General features: G+C 38.3%; 1 protein-coding gene across 1 annotated transcript in view; it reads right to left on the bottom strand.

Moving 5' to 3' along the window:
* The window catches only part of LOC135085617 (uncharacterized), a 101,430-nt gene extending 82,284 nt beyond the window's left edge, over nucleotides 1–19,146 (bottom strand). The window contains exon 1 of the mRNA XM_063980393.1: nucleotides 18,883–19,146. Coding sequence (XP_063836463.1) covers nucleotides 18,883–19,083 — 201 coding nt within the window. The 5' untranslated portion in view covers nucleotides 19,084–19,146. The remainder of the gene's footprint in view (nucleotides 1–18,882) is intronic.
* Nucleotides 19,147–19,482: the final 336 nt, after the last annotated feature.

Here is a 19,482-nt window from a genome sequence, read left to right as displayed (position 1 = left end):
TACAGATTTTAATAAGTTACTGCAGTCAAATACTTTTGGAATATTCTGGTGATTTGCTATTTGAAGAAGAAGAATTTGGTTTCCCAATTTTTACATTTAGATTCGTAATAAGGAATATGCAGTTTTTTTATTATGGGCAATGTTGATGTTGTGCGGCTTGTGCGGTGCAGTGCAGGAGAGTGCAGAAGTCAGATATTTGTGGATTATTCTGGAACCTTTTTGCTATGGATCAAAAAGCCTGTATTTGACAGAATCACACCGGAATTCTCTGGATGTGAAAAGAGATGCGGTTTAGTATAGTGCCTAGCTATAGCTGTAGCGCTTAACTAAGTCAGTGCCTGAGGTATGGGAGCGGCAGGGGAGTGTTTTTTGTCACGTCAAATGTCAGCGAGACTTCACATTTGTATGCTCTGTCACATGAAAGTATGTCAAAATGGGTGATACCCGTCTGACTGACTGATCGCGGAAAATGTCAGATCAAGAAAATTAGTTTCTTTTCTTAAATTTAGATTTACCCCTAAGATCAGTGTTGTATAAATGAGGCATACAATTTGAATTTAAATCCTAAGTTCCAGTAGTCTGCCACATAAAAAAAATTATTTGCCTTGCCGTACAAGGCCCATAATGTAAGTTCATAATAGAAGCTATAAATGATTGAATAAACAGAAAAAAAATGTGGTCAAAATATTTTGTTTGATACCATATTCTTTCTCTCCCTCCCTTTCAAGGCGAACCTTTATTATACGAATTGATTTGATTTGAAACAGAAAAGAGAGATAAATAGAAAAGAGACTAAAACCCAAAAAGCTCTCACAGTCAAACAAAAACTAAAACCACTTCTTGCTGGCATAAAGTTTTAAAAGGCAAGTGTAAAATCTGAGTTCGGAAAGCACTGAGGGTACTTCAAAGACAATAGCTTTGTGGCGCGAGTTTGGACCCCTGCCATGTGCCATTACATCGGTATTGTCCTGCTATCAAGACTTTTATGGCGCGATAAAAAGTTAAAAACATAGTTATAGCAACACTATTTTGTGGGTAGCCGTTTCTTTTTAATTTTTAATGTTCGTTCGTTCGTTTCAGCCAAATGACGTCCTCTGCTGGACAAAGGCCTTCTCCAAGGATTTCCACAACGACCGGTCCTGTGCCGCCCGCATCCAGGCACTTCTCGCGACCTTCACCAGATTGTCGGTCCACCAGGTGGAGAGCCTGCCTACACTACGCCTTTCGTTAATTTTTAACGAGTAAAGAGACCAAAGAATTCACGACGACCTCGTAAAAGTAGCAGGAAGAGGCTGGATGTAGGCTACCAACTGGGCGACGTGGAAATCATTGGGGGAGGCATATGTTCAGCAGTGGCCGAAATGATCAATTCAAATTCAAATTCAAAATCTTTATTGCATTCTATGTTGTACATAAGGTCTTTAACAATATATTGTATAGTCTCAAACATAGACCCGGTTTGGGCACAGCAACATTGTGTTTTACAAAACATTTATTAATTAATTCGGCATGCATATTAGTGTTAATAATTTCAGAAATATTGAAAAATCTTAATTTTAACTGGAAGTATTTGATGTCATAGTTTTAAAGATGTCAAGTTCACGATGTCAATTTACAATGTCAATATTATTATAATAATAGGTATGTTCAATATAACAGAATTTACGTGGAAGTTTGCTAAAATTATACAATATTGAGTACACAGTCATACACTTAATTAATAATAATATTCATGTCTAAAACAAAGATAATAAAAAAATAAATTAAATAATTGCATAATGTCATGGAATTGTAGTATAATGTCAATAATAAAAATTAATAAAAATTGTATAAATTGGTCACTATGTCAAAGTTTATCTTTAAAATAATCTTCCAATTTATAATAGCATTTTTCTAATAGCAAATTTTTTAGGAGGTTATGATGATAGCTCCAAATAGAATTCGTGCTACTTCCCGTGCGAATTAGAATGGTTCCAAAATAGATCTTAGCACAATATCCTATAAGGAAATGTACATAACATAAATCAAATCTCATCAACGCCATCACTGTAATCAAGATATAAAAGCCCGTGAGAATATTACGTGCTCACAATTCTCATAGTTCACTTAAGATTTCTACTAATAAATACTTACAAAGATTGGTGGCTTGACAATCTTGTTGTATAAGCACTTCAAACTTTGATTATGTACCTACGACTAGCAAGCCCGCCTGGAGGGAAGTCGAACCTTAACTTTGAACTCCTCCTATGTTCTTTTGATTAATTTCGTTGCGGGTTCAATGACAGTTTACTGTCCCCCGGGACAAACTTGACTTTCACTGGTTGGGTTTTTATTGGCGGTCAAGCTGTCTGTCTGTAGATCCTGGCTACACAGGAGATGTAGCGGTGGGAACGAGAGGTGGGAATAGTCCCGTGTGTATTTATGTCAGCTAACAACAAATGTGAGAAAAAAAATAGACTGTATAAGTGTACAGTACACCTACTGACTACACTCTATCAATGGCAATCATAACGAAACGAGGTTCCACTTCAAGGAAAGCCTTCAAAGTAATAGCACTAATACATTATATCGTTCAAGCCATAATGCACTAATGCTGTTACTAAATCCAATTCATAATCGGATCAGCATCGTAATTTGGTTCGCCTCGTCACGATGAGGTATCGATTATTGTGTCACGATCGATGAATACGAAACACAACATATCGTAACCACAGAATAGATAGTGACAGAAGACAATCTCCTGTATGTACTACACACAGCGTCAAATACTCTGTATACATATTTTGTTTCATCCACGAAGACGCGCTCCACCAATTTTTGGTCTCGGTCGCGCGGGGTGCGGGAAGTTTGATCCGAGCAACCCGAGCGTCATTATTGTAGTGTTCGTGTGCACTCATGGATAATTTAGCGTGTACCGATAACACTCAAACATTCACGGAAGAATGGTGGGGCGCGTCTTCGTGGATGGAACGACCTTATTCACATTGTAACAAAGACGTGTTGCGAACTTTTTGGCTACTTTGGGTGTAACGAACTATTTGATACTGACTTCATTTTGCATACCCACACAGACGCGTCTCAAGCGGGCGGCATTCGCGCTCGCACTGGTTTATACTGGTTTACGCAATTACGATTATTGGAGATATCGTGTCCTTAATTTTTGTCTATGCCAAGCGCACTTTTTACAAATACAAAATCATTTATTGTGAATCATAAGTAAAATGGTGACATGTTACATTAGGTAGTATCACTATGTTCCGCTCAAAGAGCATACAATTTGTCAGACAATAAAAATTCATAAAAATTCAAATTTCAAATAAAGACTTTGAATGTAGATTGACTTCTGCTCCTATCTATTTTATGTTGTTAGTTCGCAACTCTGTCGCAAGATGATTAAGTAAGAAAATAAAGCCGTTTTTGGGACATACAAGATGTTATTGCACATAGATTTGCTTAGTAAACATTGATCGGATTTCAAGTGAGTATAAATAGACATCTGACAATTTATTGCAAACATTTATGTAAACATACTAAGAGATAAGAAAGTGATAAATAATGACATTGCAATGTTGATGTTTTTAACTTTAGAATTCAAATTAATTAAGTTAACATTGATAACTTTTTTAATGCAACACAAACAAGGCAGGTATTTGACCGCAATCGCACCTGATGTTAAGTGAGATGCAGTCTAGGATGGTACGTACATATCTGCCTTGTAAGTGCTTATTTAATCTCGCCTTGAAAAGGCCTGGATTGTAGTGTTCGGGAATACATTAGCAGGCAACGAATTCCAGAATTTTGATTACAAGATTCCAAAACACGTGAAACCTACGGTATATTAAAACGAAATTATTTAGCTTGTGGCACGCGCTGCTGCTAATAAAAATTTCTCAACAGAAGGGTGCAAAAAAACATAACCCTCCTTCTGCCGCAATCGGGAATGCACATGATGCAATCCATAGATGTCAAAGTCTGCTCGTTACATAAAAGGTGAAAGCACATCTTTCCTTCTTCCCCCTTTGGAGCTGACAACAGAATACTTTCAAATAGAAACAAATCCAATTTTGCATAGCCAAGCACTTTCCGATATCAAAATTGGAGTATTAGGCAACGAGAGGTCACGAAATGGCATTTGCGAGTTCACCAGTCGCCCGAGGCCCTCCGTGAGCGACGGACGTTTGAATGCTTAGGTAAGATATCTCTGTTTGTTTATCTAGACGACTTGAGCGTTTTCGCTTTCGTTGTTTGAACTTTCAAGGCGTTGTCACTTCAGAAATAGTTGAGCTTCACGATTGAAGTGACATGGGTTAAACAGATGACAGAAGAGGTTTTGTAACGTTTGTTTTTATTGTTAGATCACATAACAGTAAAGGTCAATATAGTGCTTTAAAGAAAGGTATTTTCTTTTTGTTTATTTCAAAATATTTTATACTCCTCTAAGTCATTGACAACACGAAAAAATCTAGACATCTTTTGGGACAGCTAACTCTAACTTTAGAAGACCATTTAGGTGATTGGGTGGGACTATGATAGAGAACAAAAATACTCCATCGCTCATAGTTGAAAGACATACTTATTAACAAAATTGTTTCATAAAACATTTACCTCTTTAAGAAGTTACACACACGTTGAACATTAGTATGACAATGACATTTATATACTAAACGTCACTTTAAATGAGTGTTCAGCGCTCGTAAAGTAACTTTTACTTAGTAGTAGTAAAGTAACCGACGCTTGCGACGCTTTTTTTGCGTCAATAAGACGAATATATTCCCACATTACCTACTAATCGTCATCCAGAACAGCCCAGTGGGCTTAGTGTGAATTTAAAAAAATATATGAAAATTTGTTTTGAACGTTTCCCGTTAGGGGTGCTGTACAATCCGTCATACATTTAATGTCATTTTTTTACGCGCTCACTAGTGACGACGTTTAAACTCACACTAAGCCCTCAGATCAACGCAAAGAAAACGTCGCCGTTTCCGGCAATCTGAGATAATGGCGGAAACCGCACCGTGCAAGAAAACCGCGAGAAAGTACCCTGCATTGTCTATAAGGTTTGTATTATCGACCGTATGTTTAATAGGAATAGAGGTGATTTAAGATATTGTAGGGGAAATGTTTGAAAAGTATAGACAGCATCATTTAAGCTTAATTAATAGAATTGTTCTTAACAAAAAAGCCACCTAATTGATGTTATACTGCATCTTTAATAATCATTCCTTTACTTATAATATCGGAAGTGGTTTTTTTAATATATTATGTATCCAACTAATTACTCACATAATTTGCTTTCGACTTTAACGAATGATTTAACGCTCTCTTCCTTTAGGAAAACTCGTTGGTACTTTTTAAATATCAATATCGTTTATCATATTCATATTGTAGTCAATAACTAACTCTTTAAAAGTGGGAATATAATTCCCACCATATTTTGAACCTTATCCGCTTGTCTTAAGGTCCAAAGACAATGAAAAATTCATGTTTTTTTTACTTTGTTTATGCACAAATTACTAATAGTCCCGTTAGCCCCTCATACTAAGCTAAATACTTGTGTCACGAGTGGGCTCACCACAATAGTCGACCGTCAGCGGGGTTCGAACCCGCGTTCCTCGTCACGAGTCGGCCAGTCCGACCCCTTCACCATTCGGCTATCGTGGCTACATCTTCTTGTGACGACAACAAACCTTTACAGTGTCAGCCCAAAACTCCGCCACAAGAGTGGCGTTGTCAGTAGCCTTCATTAAATCTTCCTGCGTGCAGTTGTTTGTGCACGCAAGGCACATCATGTGCTTCGTCGACTTTATCGTGGCTTCATGTTCGGTTATGTTAAAGGGTTAAAGTAATCAAACCAACCTCATACAGGATCTATAAATAAACTAGAGTTATTAATCAACCAGTGACCACGGAAATCGCGGCCTATCAACAATGCCATAAAAATATATCTTTTTAAGGCGCGACCGCTAGATGGCGTCGACCGGAAGCGACGCCATGACAGGCAAAGCGCGGGAAACTGACCATAACTGTCATGACCTTTTTGGTGGCGATCTAAAAGGACTCCGTTTTTATGGCATAAACATTCAAGTAATATTATAAAAAGGAATGATTTGTTTGTTTGTATTGAATAGACTCAGAAACTACTGGACCGATTTTAAAAATTCTTTCACCATTAGAATCTCAAATTATCCCTGATGAACATAGGCCATAGAATATTTTCAAAAAAGTTAGGGATCCGTATGAAAATTTCGATGACAGACAAAATGTCAGGCGGGCGCAGGGAAAAACCTAGTAAATGAAATAATAATTGACTCCGCCATTTTCCGCAATTTGTCAAATAATGTGTTCATGAGGTGTCACTCAAATATTGGGTGAATATTTGACAGGACTTTACAAAGTTCGCCGAGCTAGCTTAGCATAAACTTATTAAATATTTTTTATTAAAACGGCTACCATACAAAACAGCTAATGACTAATTAAGCTGTCAAAGCAATGTCAAATGAACAAAAAGTAAAAGAAATATCGCTTGTTATTTTAATAATAGTGCTGTGTTTCTAAAGAAAAAACGTTGGACAGCGTTAATCTAGACAAGCGGCAGCGTGTCAAGCCAAGTTCAAGTAACAGAACTGGCGTGTGTAATATTACACGAACCATTTGGAGCCACTTTTGATCTCCTCATAACTCAAAAACTATTTCAAAGGTTCATATATTGAGACTTGCGAGATACATGAGTGGCATCTAATGTATTTTTTTTATGTTACAGGAGGCAAACGAGCAGACGGATCACCTGATGGTAAGTGATTAACGTCGCCCATATATGCCTTTTTGCAACAAAAAAGGTGCTGACTGCTGACTACATGGCGTATTAGCATATCTGGAAAAATACTTCATCATTATCATTTCAGCCACAGGGCGCCCACTGCCGAAAATATGCCGTCAAATGATTTTTGGTAACGGCCTGCATCCAGCTCCTTCCTCAATTTCCTGCTACCTTTATGAGGTCGTCTATCCAACTTGAGGGACGTACTACACTGCGCTTGCCAGTATGTGGCCTCCAGAACCTTCAATGCACTACGAATTAATCTTACTTGCCTGTTAACTAATCCTTTAGCTACTGGTGGTTAAAAAACTAAAACGAACATTAGTGCATTAAACCCACCTTATGAAGACCCCTTCATTATTTAATAACAAACATAATTGACTTAACAGAGGCAGCAGTGTATATGCATGCATTCTAATAACACATTACGACAATCTACATAAGGTATATGAGCAAAAACTAACTATAGTTTCGTAACTATACTTCATAAACCCTTAAAGCAAGGCAGTAAGGTTCAGAATATCAATCTACAAGTCCTACGCAACTGTAATGATTTATTAGAATGTTTAGCATGCAATGAACGTACGTTCTGCACAGTTAGGTTTGTGTTTTGCTGAGAAAAAGTTCATTAATGACATTAGGGTAATTAATTGGTCGATTACTGTGGTGGTGACATGCCAGTGTAGATCGGATCTTTGAAAGAACAGCAGGACATAGAGTAATAACCTCAATCTACTGAAGTAGTAAAGAAACCAAAAATTCACCAAAATCCACAATAGTATACGATACGTACGACACAAGGAGAAATAAAAGATGTCTCGAGTTAAAAAAATAGAAGACGCTGGATGCCACTACCAACCACCCTATCTGGAAATCATTGGGTCTATGTTCAGCAGTGGACATCCCGTGGCTGAAATGATGCTGATGATTAACTTCACCTTCACTGGTTGGATCTTTATTGGCGGTCAAGCTGTAGATCCTGGCTACACAGGAGTTGCAGCTGTGGGAACGAGAGGTGGGAATAGTCCCGTGATGATTAACGAATCTAAAGATACCTCGCAAAAATCCATCAAGGCGTTTCACACCTCCTCAAAAGTTTGCCCTCAGGCGGCAATAGAAAGTGAAATTCAACGCAGAGGTCGCGAGATCTTGGTTAGGCAAGCACCATAAAAGCAAAAGTATATGCATAATAGTTAATTATCATCGAAGACAATCGCTAATGTCCTTGTATCCTTGAATATGTATGAATATACATTAAAAAAGTTGGCGAGGTGCAAATATTACTTGACGGTCGGAGAGTACAAAGTTTTTTGTTGTTGTCGATATTTTTAGATCGGTTTTTGTAATCTCGTGCATGGCTTAACAGTGCAATAGTGCAGTTTGCAAGAATCGATTTTGTTCCCACTGACTCGAATTTATTATGCGAGCTGACTCGAGTTTTCCTTTTTCCTAAAATCGGTAACGGACTCGAGTTCTGCACTCGAATTTCGATTAGAATTCGGTATTTCTAGCACGAATAACTTTCGACTTCGAATCGTTCGGGTATTCGAATCACAAAAAGATTCAGTATGAAAACTTAAATAGCATCCCTGTGAACATGCCTTCTCTAACATTCATAATTTTTTCTTCGCCACAACTAGACCAAGGTTTCCCAATACATTTACGGAACCCCAAATCCGTATTATGGTCTAGATCATTCTGCATATGCTCACGAACACGTGGGTGTCAATGTCGTCCAATATACTCGTGAGATTAGCGTCAAATGAGGATATGACTTCACTCCTCGAGCTGGAGGAGTTTATTTTTTCCTAAGTTGAATTTGAGGAGGATTCGTCATTGTCAAGCGAGCATAGAGCATCGAATTTTTGGTGGACACTAGCTTCCTTCGGTTGCGATTTCAATTTAGTACAGCATTTTTGATCTGGGTGATGATTTTGATGGATTGAAAAATATACGCTTGATCATTCTAAACATAGAAAGAAATAAATAGTCTTAAATTAATCAGAATTAATATATAAACAAGTGAGATCGAAGTTTTGCCAACTCTTTTCAAAACAAGAGGAAAGGGCACTCCTGGGTAGTTAAGGACCACCCTAATACAGTAATACTGCATCTAAACTTAACATCAGATTTGATTGTGGTCAAATAAAATTTATACTCGGAAAAATACGGATTATGGTAATACCAAGACTCAATTCTTTTAATTAAATCCGATATCTACCTACCTTCACTAAATTCGTACGAAACTGCAAGTATTATATCATCGATGCAAATTACACAGTTAACGATCAAAGGTGCATTGTATTTGGTGGATCGTTTTGAAATTTTTCGCGAATACAATTCAGTATTGAGCAAGCCTGCAATTAAGATTTTAAAAGCCAGTTGCTCAATAGATATCCTGTTACATTCGAGATTATAAACCTGAGATGTTCATACAAAAAGTATTGAACGTGCTATGTGATTCCGGCAAAAAATACCACTCCACTTCCCATGGATATCGCAAGAGGCGACAAATATGCGAATATCAGACTTGCACTCTTCCCGTAGATGTCGTAAGAGGCGACTAAGGGACAAATATGCGAGCAACAGGCCTCCCCAACCCGTCTGGCCAGCGTGGGGAGTGTAGGCCAAATCCTTCATTTGCCTCTGGTAAATTAGAGGGTCGTGCTCCTGCAGTGGAGACTAAATGACCTGATGACGATATTAAACGTAATTAGGACTGAAGTAAGTATAAATAATTACTCATTAGATAAGCGTTTACTTTGACACTTATCCATATTTATCTACCATTAACCTTGAGTCGTTCAGAGACCGGTTAGACACTTCAGAATTCGTTTGCTGGTTGCAACATCACGCTGTTTTGCATAAATTTCGTCGTACGTACAAACTGGTCTAAAGCGTAAACATGCAGCATGCCTAATAGTACGAGAGCCCACGACCAAAATTTTTGTCTCATAGCAATACGGCCAAAACCGCATCAAATGGATAGATACGATTATCCTGAACTCGAAAATACCAATATCAGACATTTTCCGCGTAGCGTTTGATCTGACCGAATTTTCAAAATTGTCAAAGAATTTTACCGAACTGCATCATAGCAATATGTCTGATTTGCAGACTGTTGTTGAATGATAGTTCTGAGATACCGGAAACATTATTTTCAGACGTTAGTGGTGTAGCGCAAACCCTTAAAATCACTTAAAAAAATTAAAAATGAGACAAAAAAAATGTCTCATAGCAATACGTCTGAAAATCTTTTTTATTAGTAAATTTTGGTTATTTGATGCGAACAAAACAATTTTCAGACGGAAATGTGAACACATTAAATTTTGAGACCGTTTTGAAAATGTTAACAAATTTTACCGATCGGTATCATAGCAATATGTCTGAAAATTGTTGGACATGATAAAATAAGTTGTCCACATGTGCAAAAAAATTATATCAGACAAATTAAGTGTAGCACCTTCTCTATCATACAACTTTTTGATACACTTAAAGTGTCTGAAAACAGGTTTTTGGTAATCATGGCAGCAATACGAAAAGGTGAAAAAAAAAATTATCCGTATTGCTATGATACAGGTCGGCTAAATTTGTTGACATTTTCAAAAATGCGCACAGGCTATATGCTACGCGCAAAATGTCTGAAAACAAACTTTTTCGTAATACAATTATAAAATCTATGTAAATTTTCACTATCAGACGTATTGCTATAATACCGACTGTCTTTTTTTTTTTGACACAGCAGAAATGGCCTCCCACGCAGTTGCTACACTTTCGACCGTTACTACACACCTAGTCGGGTTCAGAATCATACAATCTAACGATTTTATAGGGTTTTTGCCGTATTGCTATGAGACATGGTTTTGGTCGTGGGCTCTCGTACTATAATGTAATATTTACCAAATGTTTGACCCAATAAAATAGTCTTCTGGGTTCACTATGTAGCTATGCCCAACATATTTACTTTGGGATCGTCTTATTATACCACCAAATCATTGACTATAATTGCTATAATCTTGAAACCAATACGCCAATATGTGCCATTGGTTATGGAAAAACCTTGGACCCAACCACTGTAATGGGGATATCAGTTTGTAATTTGTATGGAGAATATTTTTCAGAGATAAAAATATGTTTTTTATTCGTTAAGCATAGTCACGAGTAGTTCACTTGATAATTTTAGTACGTAACATCACCACCTTATGGAACATTATGAATGTAATAAATTATTGAGTACGTAAACCGTAAGAAACTTTGATAAAAGTTGGTGTTTAATACTTGCAGTAATTATTCTTCATCGACAAAGTCGCGGGCTCAACTAATAAATAATATTTTATGGGTTTTGTATGCGAAACGAATCTTTACAACAATTGTGACGTAAACCGATCGTAAAATTTTACTATGCCGTTCGTATTCATAGCTTTTACACAACTTGTAAAACTTTGTATAGAGTTTTGTTTACAATACTTTTATATTACTAACTTAAAAGCCAAGGTAAACAATATAGCTACAAAAAGCTAAAGTAGAAATTGGGTGGGCAAATCTGCAGTGAAACTGATGATGACCAGTCGATCAGTTCTGGAGTTTCGCTATGTGGCATTATCGAATCGAAATTTATAGAGAATGTTACTATGTCCAATGAAACTCCTATAAACCTCTTTCTCTCCTAGATTAATGAAATTCTGTTCATTCTACTGTGAAACAACAATTGATATCCCCACGAAAATAAGGCAAAAGAATTACTACTGTGATTTTGCACTATTTGTTGTTGTCCAATCTGGTAATACAACCCAGAACTTCTTGGGTCGAAAGTAACTCTCTATCCACTGGACCATGACATTTAAGGCTTTCTACGCTATAACATTTCAATTTCTTTTACTTACACTTGAGAAATAACTTAACGTAAACAAAGGAAAATTAGACACACAATGACAATAAGTGAAGTAAACACCACAAACCACAAATCAGGTAAGGAATCCGACGTCAAAACAACTGACATAACTGTATGTATAGTGCCTTCCATATAAGTGTACATATGGCCGAGCAGGAAAACGAATAACAGCCCACGAATGCTCAACGTTGATATTAATGATACACGATTACGTTGTAATTAGCACTCGTTTGTAGCCAAGATTTGAGGCTTGTATTGGAAAATATGGCCGATAGAGCAGCAAGGTTATGGAGAGGAAAACACAGCGTCTGACGTCCACCCACAAAGTGGACCGACGATCTCATGAAGGTAGCAGTAAGGCGCTGAATGCAGGCCGCTACCAACCGGGCGATGTGGAAATCATTGGCGAAGGCTTATGTTTAGCAGTGGACGTCCTGTGGCTGAAATGATGATGATGATTGGGAAATACAAAATTAATTAAAGATGGAAACACTCAAGCAGTAACCCTTTATTTTTAACTTTACCGTCTTTAAGGTCCAAAAACAATGTAATTTAAACCTTTAAAACTCGATTCAAGCATGTGATAAGTCTAAAATTGTTAATTCCAAGTATTTAAAGTTTTCCATTTTGAAAACTAGATGGCGCTGTTTATTTTTAGTTAGACTGGTTAGACTGCGGTGGTAAAGTTATTTTTACCAACGCAGTTTGTGTAACGATAATATCAATTAATTGTTTCCGTAAAAATAATATTATACAGAAAGTGACAGAGTAGTCAATAGTAAAAACCAAGTCATTGCACTTTATATGAATAAGGGGTCACCAAACCCTCCATTAGCATTATTAGCGAATAGCGACTGCATGCGATGGCTATCAAATCTCCATGTTACATAAGCGGTCTCCATCGCCAGCCGACCGTGGCCACTGCGCCGAATGTGTAACAGTATTATTAACACATTGAGATTCCACGATGATAACATTTGTCATTAAACATTTGGCAATGGATTTTAAAGAAATATACTAATTTTATCCAGAACTAGGAAGCTCTTGGCCTGCATCTTGACTGACACTTGATAAAAAGTGATGATCAGGCCGAAGGTGGAAGCGAGCTTCACCCCGTATTCTCAAATGCAGAGGAACTGGCTATCTTACCTCCAAATGCCGAAACACACATTGTTGTTATGGCGTCAAACTTGTTAGCCAGGCGGACTTAGTGCAAGCTCTATAGTCTGGTCTGCGAGCACGTAGAATTTTATCCAATGACCCCAAGCCACCCATCCTTATCGCTCGCGCGTAACTAATTATGTTGCTGTCGCGCTCGCACACTCACTGCGGGCGCCCGTCGCACAGTCGCGACAGCAATATAATTACGCGCGAGCGATAAGGATGGGTAGCTTGGGGTCATTGGACAAAAATCTACGTGCTCACAGACCGGGCTTTACCACAAACCAAATCGAGCAGAAAATTTTGTCCACTGAGAGGGAAAATCAACCCGGGACCTCGAGGTCTGAGTCAAGTGGTCTAGCAATTAGATCACAGAAGCGACGGAGGAATGTTTACTGCTTGTAATACCAAAATATTTACTGCTTTATCTTTGATTTTATGACCTTAAACAATAAAACATGACCCAAGCACGTGGTATTCGATGACCTGCATATAACCTATGATATAACCTACTTCGAAACAAACTATGCACTCCACTCCACACCTCACTAATCCGTCTCGATATTTCAAATACATACAGACTAGGTAACTTTTCGTTGCAAAACCGCACTTATTTCCACCATACAAAGGTTCAAAGTTTAGCTTGATGTACCATCTGTACAGTCAGCGTCAAATATTTCGTGACACCCGAAGTAGCCAAAAAGTTCGCAACACGTTTTTGTTGCAATTGGAATAAGTTATTTTTTTTTTCTGACGTTAAGAGTCGCCTCTCGATATAAATATTTTTAAAATAACTTGAAAAAATCGAACCCACGACCTTTCGCTTGCCGGGCGACTGCTCATCCAGCTGAGCGACTTACGACACTGGATGAACCCGTCGAAATTTTCAAATGTAATACGCTGTTACGGCCAGCATTTGTTTCATCAATGTTGAGTACAGTGTCTAAGTAGCTCAGATGGAAGAGTAGTCGCCCGGCAAGCCAAAGGTCGTGGGGTCGATGCCCACCTTAGGCAGTTCGATTTACTCAAGTTATTTTGAAAATTGGAATAAGGTTGTGCTGTCAATTTTTTGGCACGGGTGTCACGAACTATTTGACACTGACTGTAGAAGGCGTCGTCATAACGTAATATCTTTAGACGAATGACATCAGTGTCCTTACTGTGTTTAAGTACGGAGTTTATTGTTATGCCGTATGTTCGAAGGTCGAGCTATAAGTAATTGCATAGAACGTGTTATGGAGACGCAGTATCATGGCTTTTGTATAATAATTACTGTAAGGGTTACGAGACATTAATTATTGCCATGTACGAGATGATTCTTGTAATACTGAGCAGAGACCAATTTGGTACAAATAATTCTTTTTTTTGCTCTTTATGTTGATCTGTATTGTAATATCTTTGATACCAAATACCAAATAATAACCAAGTTCATGTAACAGAACAGCCAGTCAAGTGCAAGTCGTATTTGCGCACTGAGGGTTCCGTACAAACTTGTAAGTATGTAAATATTGTCTCCAGGGTCTTTATAAGACAGTCAAAAAGTGACCCTTTATGGGATATGACGTGAAATATATCTAACATTTTCAGTATTCTTACATTTCAATTAACAGACACAAGTTACTCATGTAGCGTGCAAACAAAACTGAACCACAACTGGCAGAGTCATCCCAACAAATATCCAGTTCCCTACAGTTGATTCACTTATCGCAATGTACACTCGAAAGCACATTTCAGTGGTAACATCGCATCACTGACCTGTATTAATACTGGACTGGCTGCTGTCATCTATATTTCTATCTATTACTAATATTATAAATGCGAAAGTAACTCTGTCTGTCTGTCTGTCTTGATTTCACGCCTAAACCACTGAACCGATTTTGATGAAATTTGGCATAGAGATAGTTTGAGTCCCGGAAAAGGACATAGGATAGTTTTTATCCCGGTTTTTGAAACAGGGACTCACGCGATAAAGTTTTTCTGTGACAGACAAAATTCCACGCGGGCGGAAAGCTAGTAATATTTATATGCCTATTTGAGTTTCGCCATTTTAGCGCTGTAGGCCATACTGTAAACAGATACGATTGTCAATGGAACTAAAATTAGTGATTTCCTAAGTCGCATAATCCATACAATGTACGTCAAGATTAGTTCTCGGGACAACCGTAGTACCTAACGCTTTAAATTGCCACACAAAATTAACTGTCATTTGTATGAGACAGCATGTCCAGGATGTAATAATACAGGAGATCGTAGGATGCACTTTAGTTAAATTATTTTACATGCTGTACGTACAGTCAGCGTCAAATAGTCCGTGACACCCAAAGTGGCCAAAAAGTTGACAACACAACCTTATTCCAATTGTAACAAAGACGTGTTGCGAACTGAACTGAACTAAAGCTGACTGTACATAGCAATGACGCCATGCTGTGTTGTATCACTTTCGTTTACAGCCGTTTATAATCTGTTATAATTAACTTTCAAGTGAAGTGAAGTCATTTGTTTTATGGGAGAGGATTTTCTTACCAACTCACACACGCACATTTTATGCACACCACAAAATAAAAGTAACAAGAAACACAGTTGAACGAAGCCTACCTATAACGGACAAAAAGTTCAAAATATCCAACACATTATCGTATCTCGAAGGGGCCTCTTCGTGTTGGATCTGTATCCCCATGAACGCCTTCCAAAAGGACCGGCCTCCGCGCCGTGCTTTTCCACAGGATATATCAAATAATAATTACCACAAAGACCGGTCCTGCGCCGCTTGCATCCAGGTACCTCCCGCGACCTTCACCAGATCGTCGGTCCACCTAGTGGGAGGCCTGCCCACGCTACGTCTTCCAGCTCGTGGTCAAGCTGTAGATCCTGGCTACTCAAGAGTTGCAGCGGTGGAAACGAGAGTTGGGAAAGAGGGAATAGTCCCTTATCACTAATTAAAAGATAAATAGCATCATCAATATTCTTTACCGTAAAAGGAACAGAGTACAGACCATTTATATTGACAAGTTCCGTATCCTTAGTACACAGACTGCATCAACGGTAGTAATTCCAAAGTAGACCTTATTTCGATGGCAATAAGAACTGCCCCAAGGTCAACCTGTCACATGATGTGCTTAAGTACAGTTATCATCACATGACTCACAAGTTCAATGGAAAATAGTACTTACAGCAATTGCATAAGATGCAGTGTTTACCTAGATGTATTGTGTCGAACCTTAAACACGTCTAGGTAGCTTCCTGCAAGGGCTTTTATAGGCTGTGGACACATTGAAGCAATACTTCGTCAATACTTAGGATATCGGAAGTAGGAACTAGATAAGTTTTTTTTAATGCAAGACAAGGCAGGTATTTGACCGCAATCGCAGCTGGTGTTAAGTGAGATGCAGTCTAGGATGGTACATAACATAATCTGTCCTGTCCCTGTAAGTGCCTATTCACTCTCGCCTTGAAGAGGCCCGGATTCTAATGCATTTATTTGTATTTAAACCACAGATTACAGAAACTAAAGGAAGATGTGGCAAGGGGGCGGGGCCGGTGTCGCAGCAATATGCCCAAAAACGGAACACATTGCACTAAAGACATATTGCTTGCGTAGTACTAAAGATTATTCGAACGTTGAGTACTGATACCGCAGTGGATAATGATCACATATTTTGATTTCTTTGTTTGTGTGAATTTCTAATGCGACACTGAGTTTCGAACTCAGCGCATTAGTTGGCATCTCTATACCTCTATGTCTGTCACCTTTGTCAGAATCTTTTTCAAGGGTTTACAATACAGTATTTATATTTGAATTTGGACAGATATGTGCCTCACGATCAACTTTACATGAATCAAAATAATTCAAGCCACACGCATGTGCGCCAGGCCCTATGTAACGCTTAGCATACAAATTAGGGCAGACAAGATTCCGAGTAGCACCCGATTTTCTGTGCATAATTCATTTTGTGTCTCGTTGAACATAGAATGGCGAGGAATGCGCATTTGGATTGCTAATCCAATGTTCCTAATGTTGTGGAAATGCTAGTTTGGTATCAAGTGGTATTCTAGCAATGAGTATTGCCTTAAATTCCTACCGCTGCAACTCCTGTGTAGCCAGGATCTACAGCTTGACCGCCAATAAAAATTCAACCAGGCCTTTGTCCCGGGGGAAAGTAAAACTGTCATTGGACCCGCAACGAAATTACCTATTGAGAAGAACATAGGAGGAGTTCGAAGTTAACTACATATTGAGTAGTCTACCATACAAGTTATTATCTATCAGCTGTGAATAAAATTACCAGTTTCCTTCAACAAAATGAAGACATTATCGTTAATTCCATGCCAATTTGGTTAGAACCCATAAAAACCATTCAGTTTGACCCACATACCTTTCGTTTGGCAAAAATATCGATTACTCAAAACTGGTTCTATCAAACGCCTTTAATATTACGTAGCAATTATTCAACGCGACCTTCAACAGCCCAAACTGCTGCCTACAGATGCGAAAAATTTGGTCACACAACCATGAACTCAATATAGTTGGGTGGAATACAGGGTGACTTTGAAATCGTTCGCATCCTTTTAAACTAACGCCGCCAGTATTCACAAATGTTACTATGAGGTCTCACAGTGCGCGTGGACGCACAGGGTGACACACGAACGTGATACATCTATGTATCATGAGTAGAGTCTTATTTTAAAAGGATGCCAACGATTTAAAGTTAGGCTTCTATGCTAGTCGCTTCTAAATCTGGGTCTATGACTGAGTGATGGGTATATTATTTATTTATTTTTATTTGTTATTTCTTTTAACGACAACGATTACATCTTTGTTTTTTACTGTGTTTTCATGTAAGTGGCATAATTTGTCTTTATGAGAATAATTGTCTGAACAATTAAATGTCATCCTGTATACTTACATATTATGAGCTAATCTTATTTTGCTCGAATACCTGGTTAGAACGGAAATTCTTCTTATGCACTGACGCTTAACGAGAAATAAATTAGGAATTTCAATCGCGTTGTTTTCTCTAAGTCTAGGGTTGCCAGGTCCAAAAACACAAAAGCCGGACTTCGCGCGTAATTTGGCCGGACATTCATGGCGTACACCAGCCCCGAAAAATATTTTTTATGTGCTAGCAAATTCTTGTTCTTTTTGGTGCGTCATGCCCTAGAAACTTGCTGAATTTCCTTATGGGTAATCCTACATTAGGTAATATTTATGTTAGCCAGTGTCTACTGCCTGCGTTATTCAAAAGTTAGCAAATAAGACCCTGCAGCCACATAAAAAGCCTAACAAAAGCCGGACAGGCCGGACGAGAGAATATTTGGCCGCACACGTCCCTAAAAAGCCAAATATGTCCGGTTAAAGCCGGACACCTGGCAACCCTAACTCTCAAGTCACAGAGCAGCTGTGTTTCAGTTGTTTAAATTAAGATAAAAGCGTATGAACGCAAATGTGATATGAACTAGTTTAAGCAATTAAACTCGTCTTATCTATTATTATTTTCATGAGTATGAGAACGTTGCAAACAGTTTAAACCTATATTTAAGTATGTTTTTCACAAGTTATACTTAGTTTAAACCAGTTTATCTATGCAGTATTTAAACAAGCAATACATAGTTTAGAGAATAGAGAGAAATAGCCCTCGTAGACCACAGACTTTAGTCAGCCAATAAAACTCGTTTATTTTTGCAAATAGGCTTTTAAGAAGCACTTTTACACGTCCCAGTATTAACTCTACCACTGCTTCGGGACAATAAATAGGCCAGTGCTGAGAAGAAGCAGCGCAAGAAACTCAGTCACTATTATTATTTGATTGGGCTGTTAATCCGTATGAAAGTGCGCACATTACACCGATTTGGTATCGGCCGATTCCTCATACGAATTAGAAGTAAAATCAGCTGGGTTACTATATGACAGAGCAAATACCCTTCAACCGTACGCGCTATCAAACACATTCATGACCCTGTTATCAATAAAACTCGCGTATTAATTACATAAATATGTGAAATGTACCAAACAAACCGAATTAGCTGATTCGGCATCATCAATTTTCCAACTCGAACGCATATCGTGTGACACTGCAATGCACTTTCCAATGGAGGCTGCAAAACATGCATTTCCCGTCACGAGATTACAACTTCGAGTTCCGGTCGAGTTTGGGGTGGTACCGCATTGACACATACACTTTTTAAACAGCACAGGCACAGATTTCGATTTAACCATTTAACTACTCTCGGGCGAGAGAAATTTTGTTCGTTCGGTCGCGTCGGGCGACCGCCTCGCGTCGCGGTGGAATAGTGACTGATGTTCTCGGTAGTGGGACGAGTGGGAGTTAGAAGGTGATGTATTCGTTAATTTACGGATGTCTGGTCTCGTGTGTAAAGGGAGATCTTTTGGAATTTAACGCGGGGAAAACAATAACAGGGTTAAGTGAGTGACTTGAGTTTGTCGCTGTTGCTTCTCAGCACTGGCCCAAATTATTGTCCGGAAGTAGTGGCAGACTGTGAGTTAATCATATAAAAAAAATACATTTGGATGTGTTTGTTGACTTTCCCGTTAATCCCGTTATACCCCTTTAAGAGGTTGAATTTTGCAAAATCCCGTCTAAGTGAGCAACTGAGC

The sequence above is a fragment of the Ostrinia nubilalis genome, chromosome 29, assembly GCF_963855985.1.
Source record: "Ostrinia nubilalis chromosome 29, ilOstNubi1.1, whole genome shotgun sequence".
Taxonomy (NCBI): Eukaryota; Metazoa; Arthropoda; class Insecta; order Lepidoptera; family Crambidae; genus Ostrinia; species Ostrinia nubilalis.
This window is presented reverse-complemented; position numbering and strand designations above follow the sequence as displayed.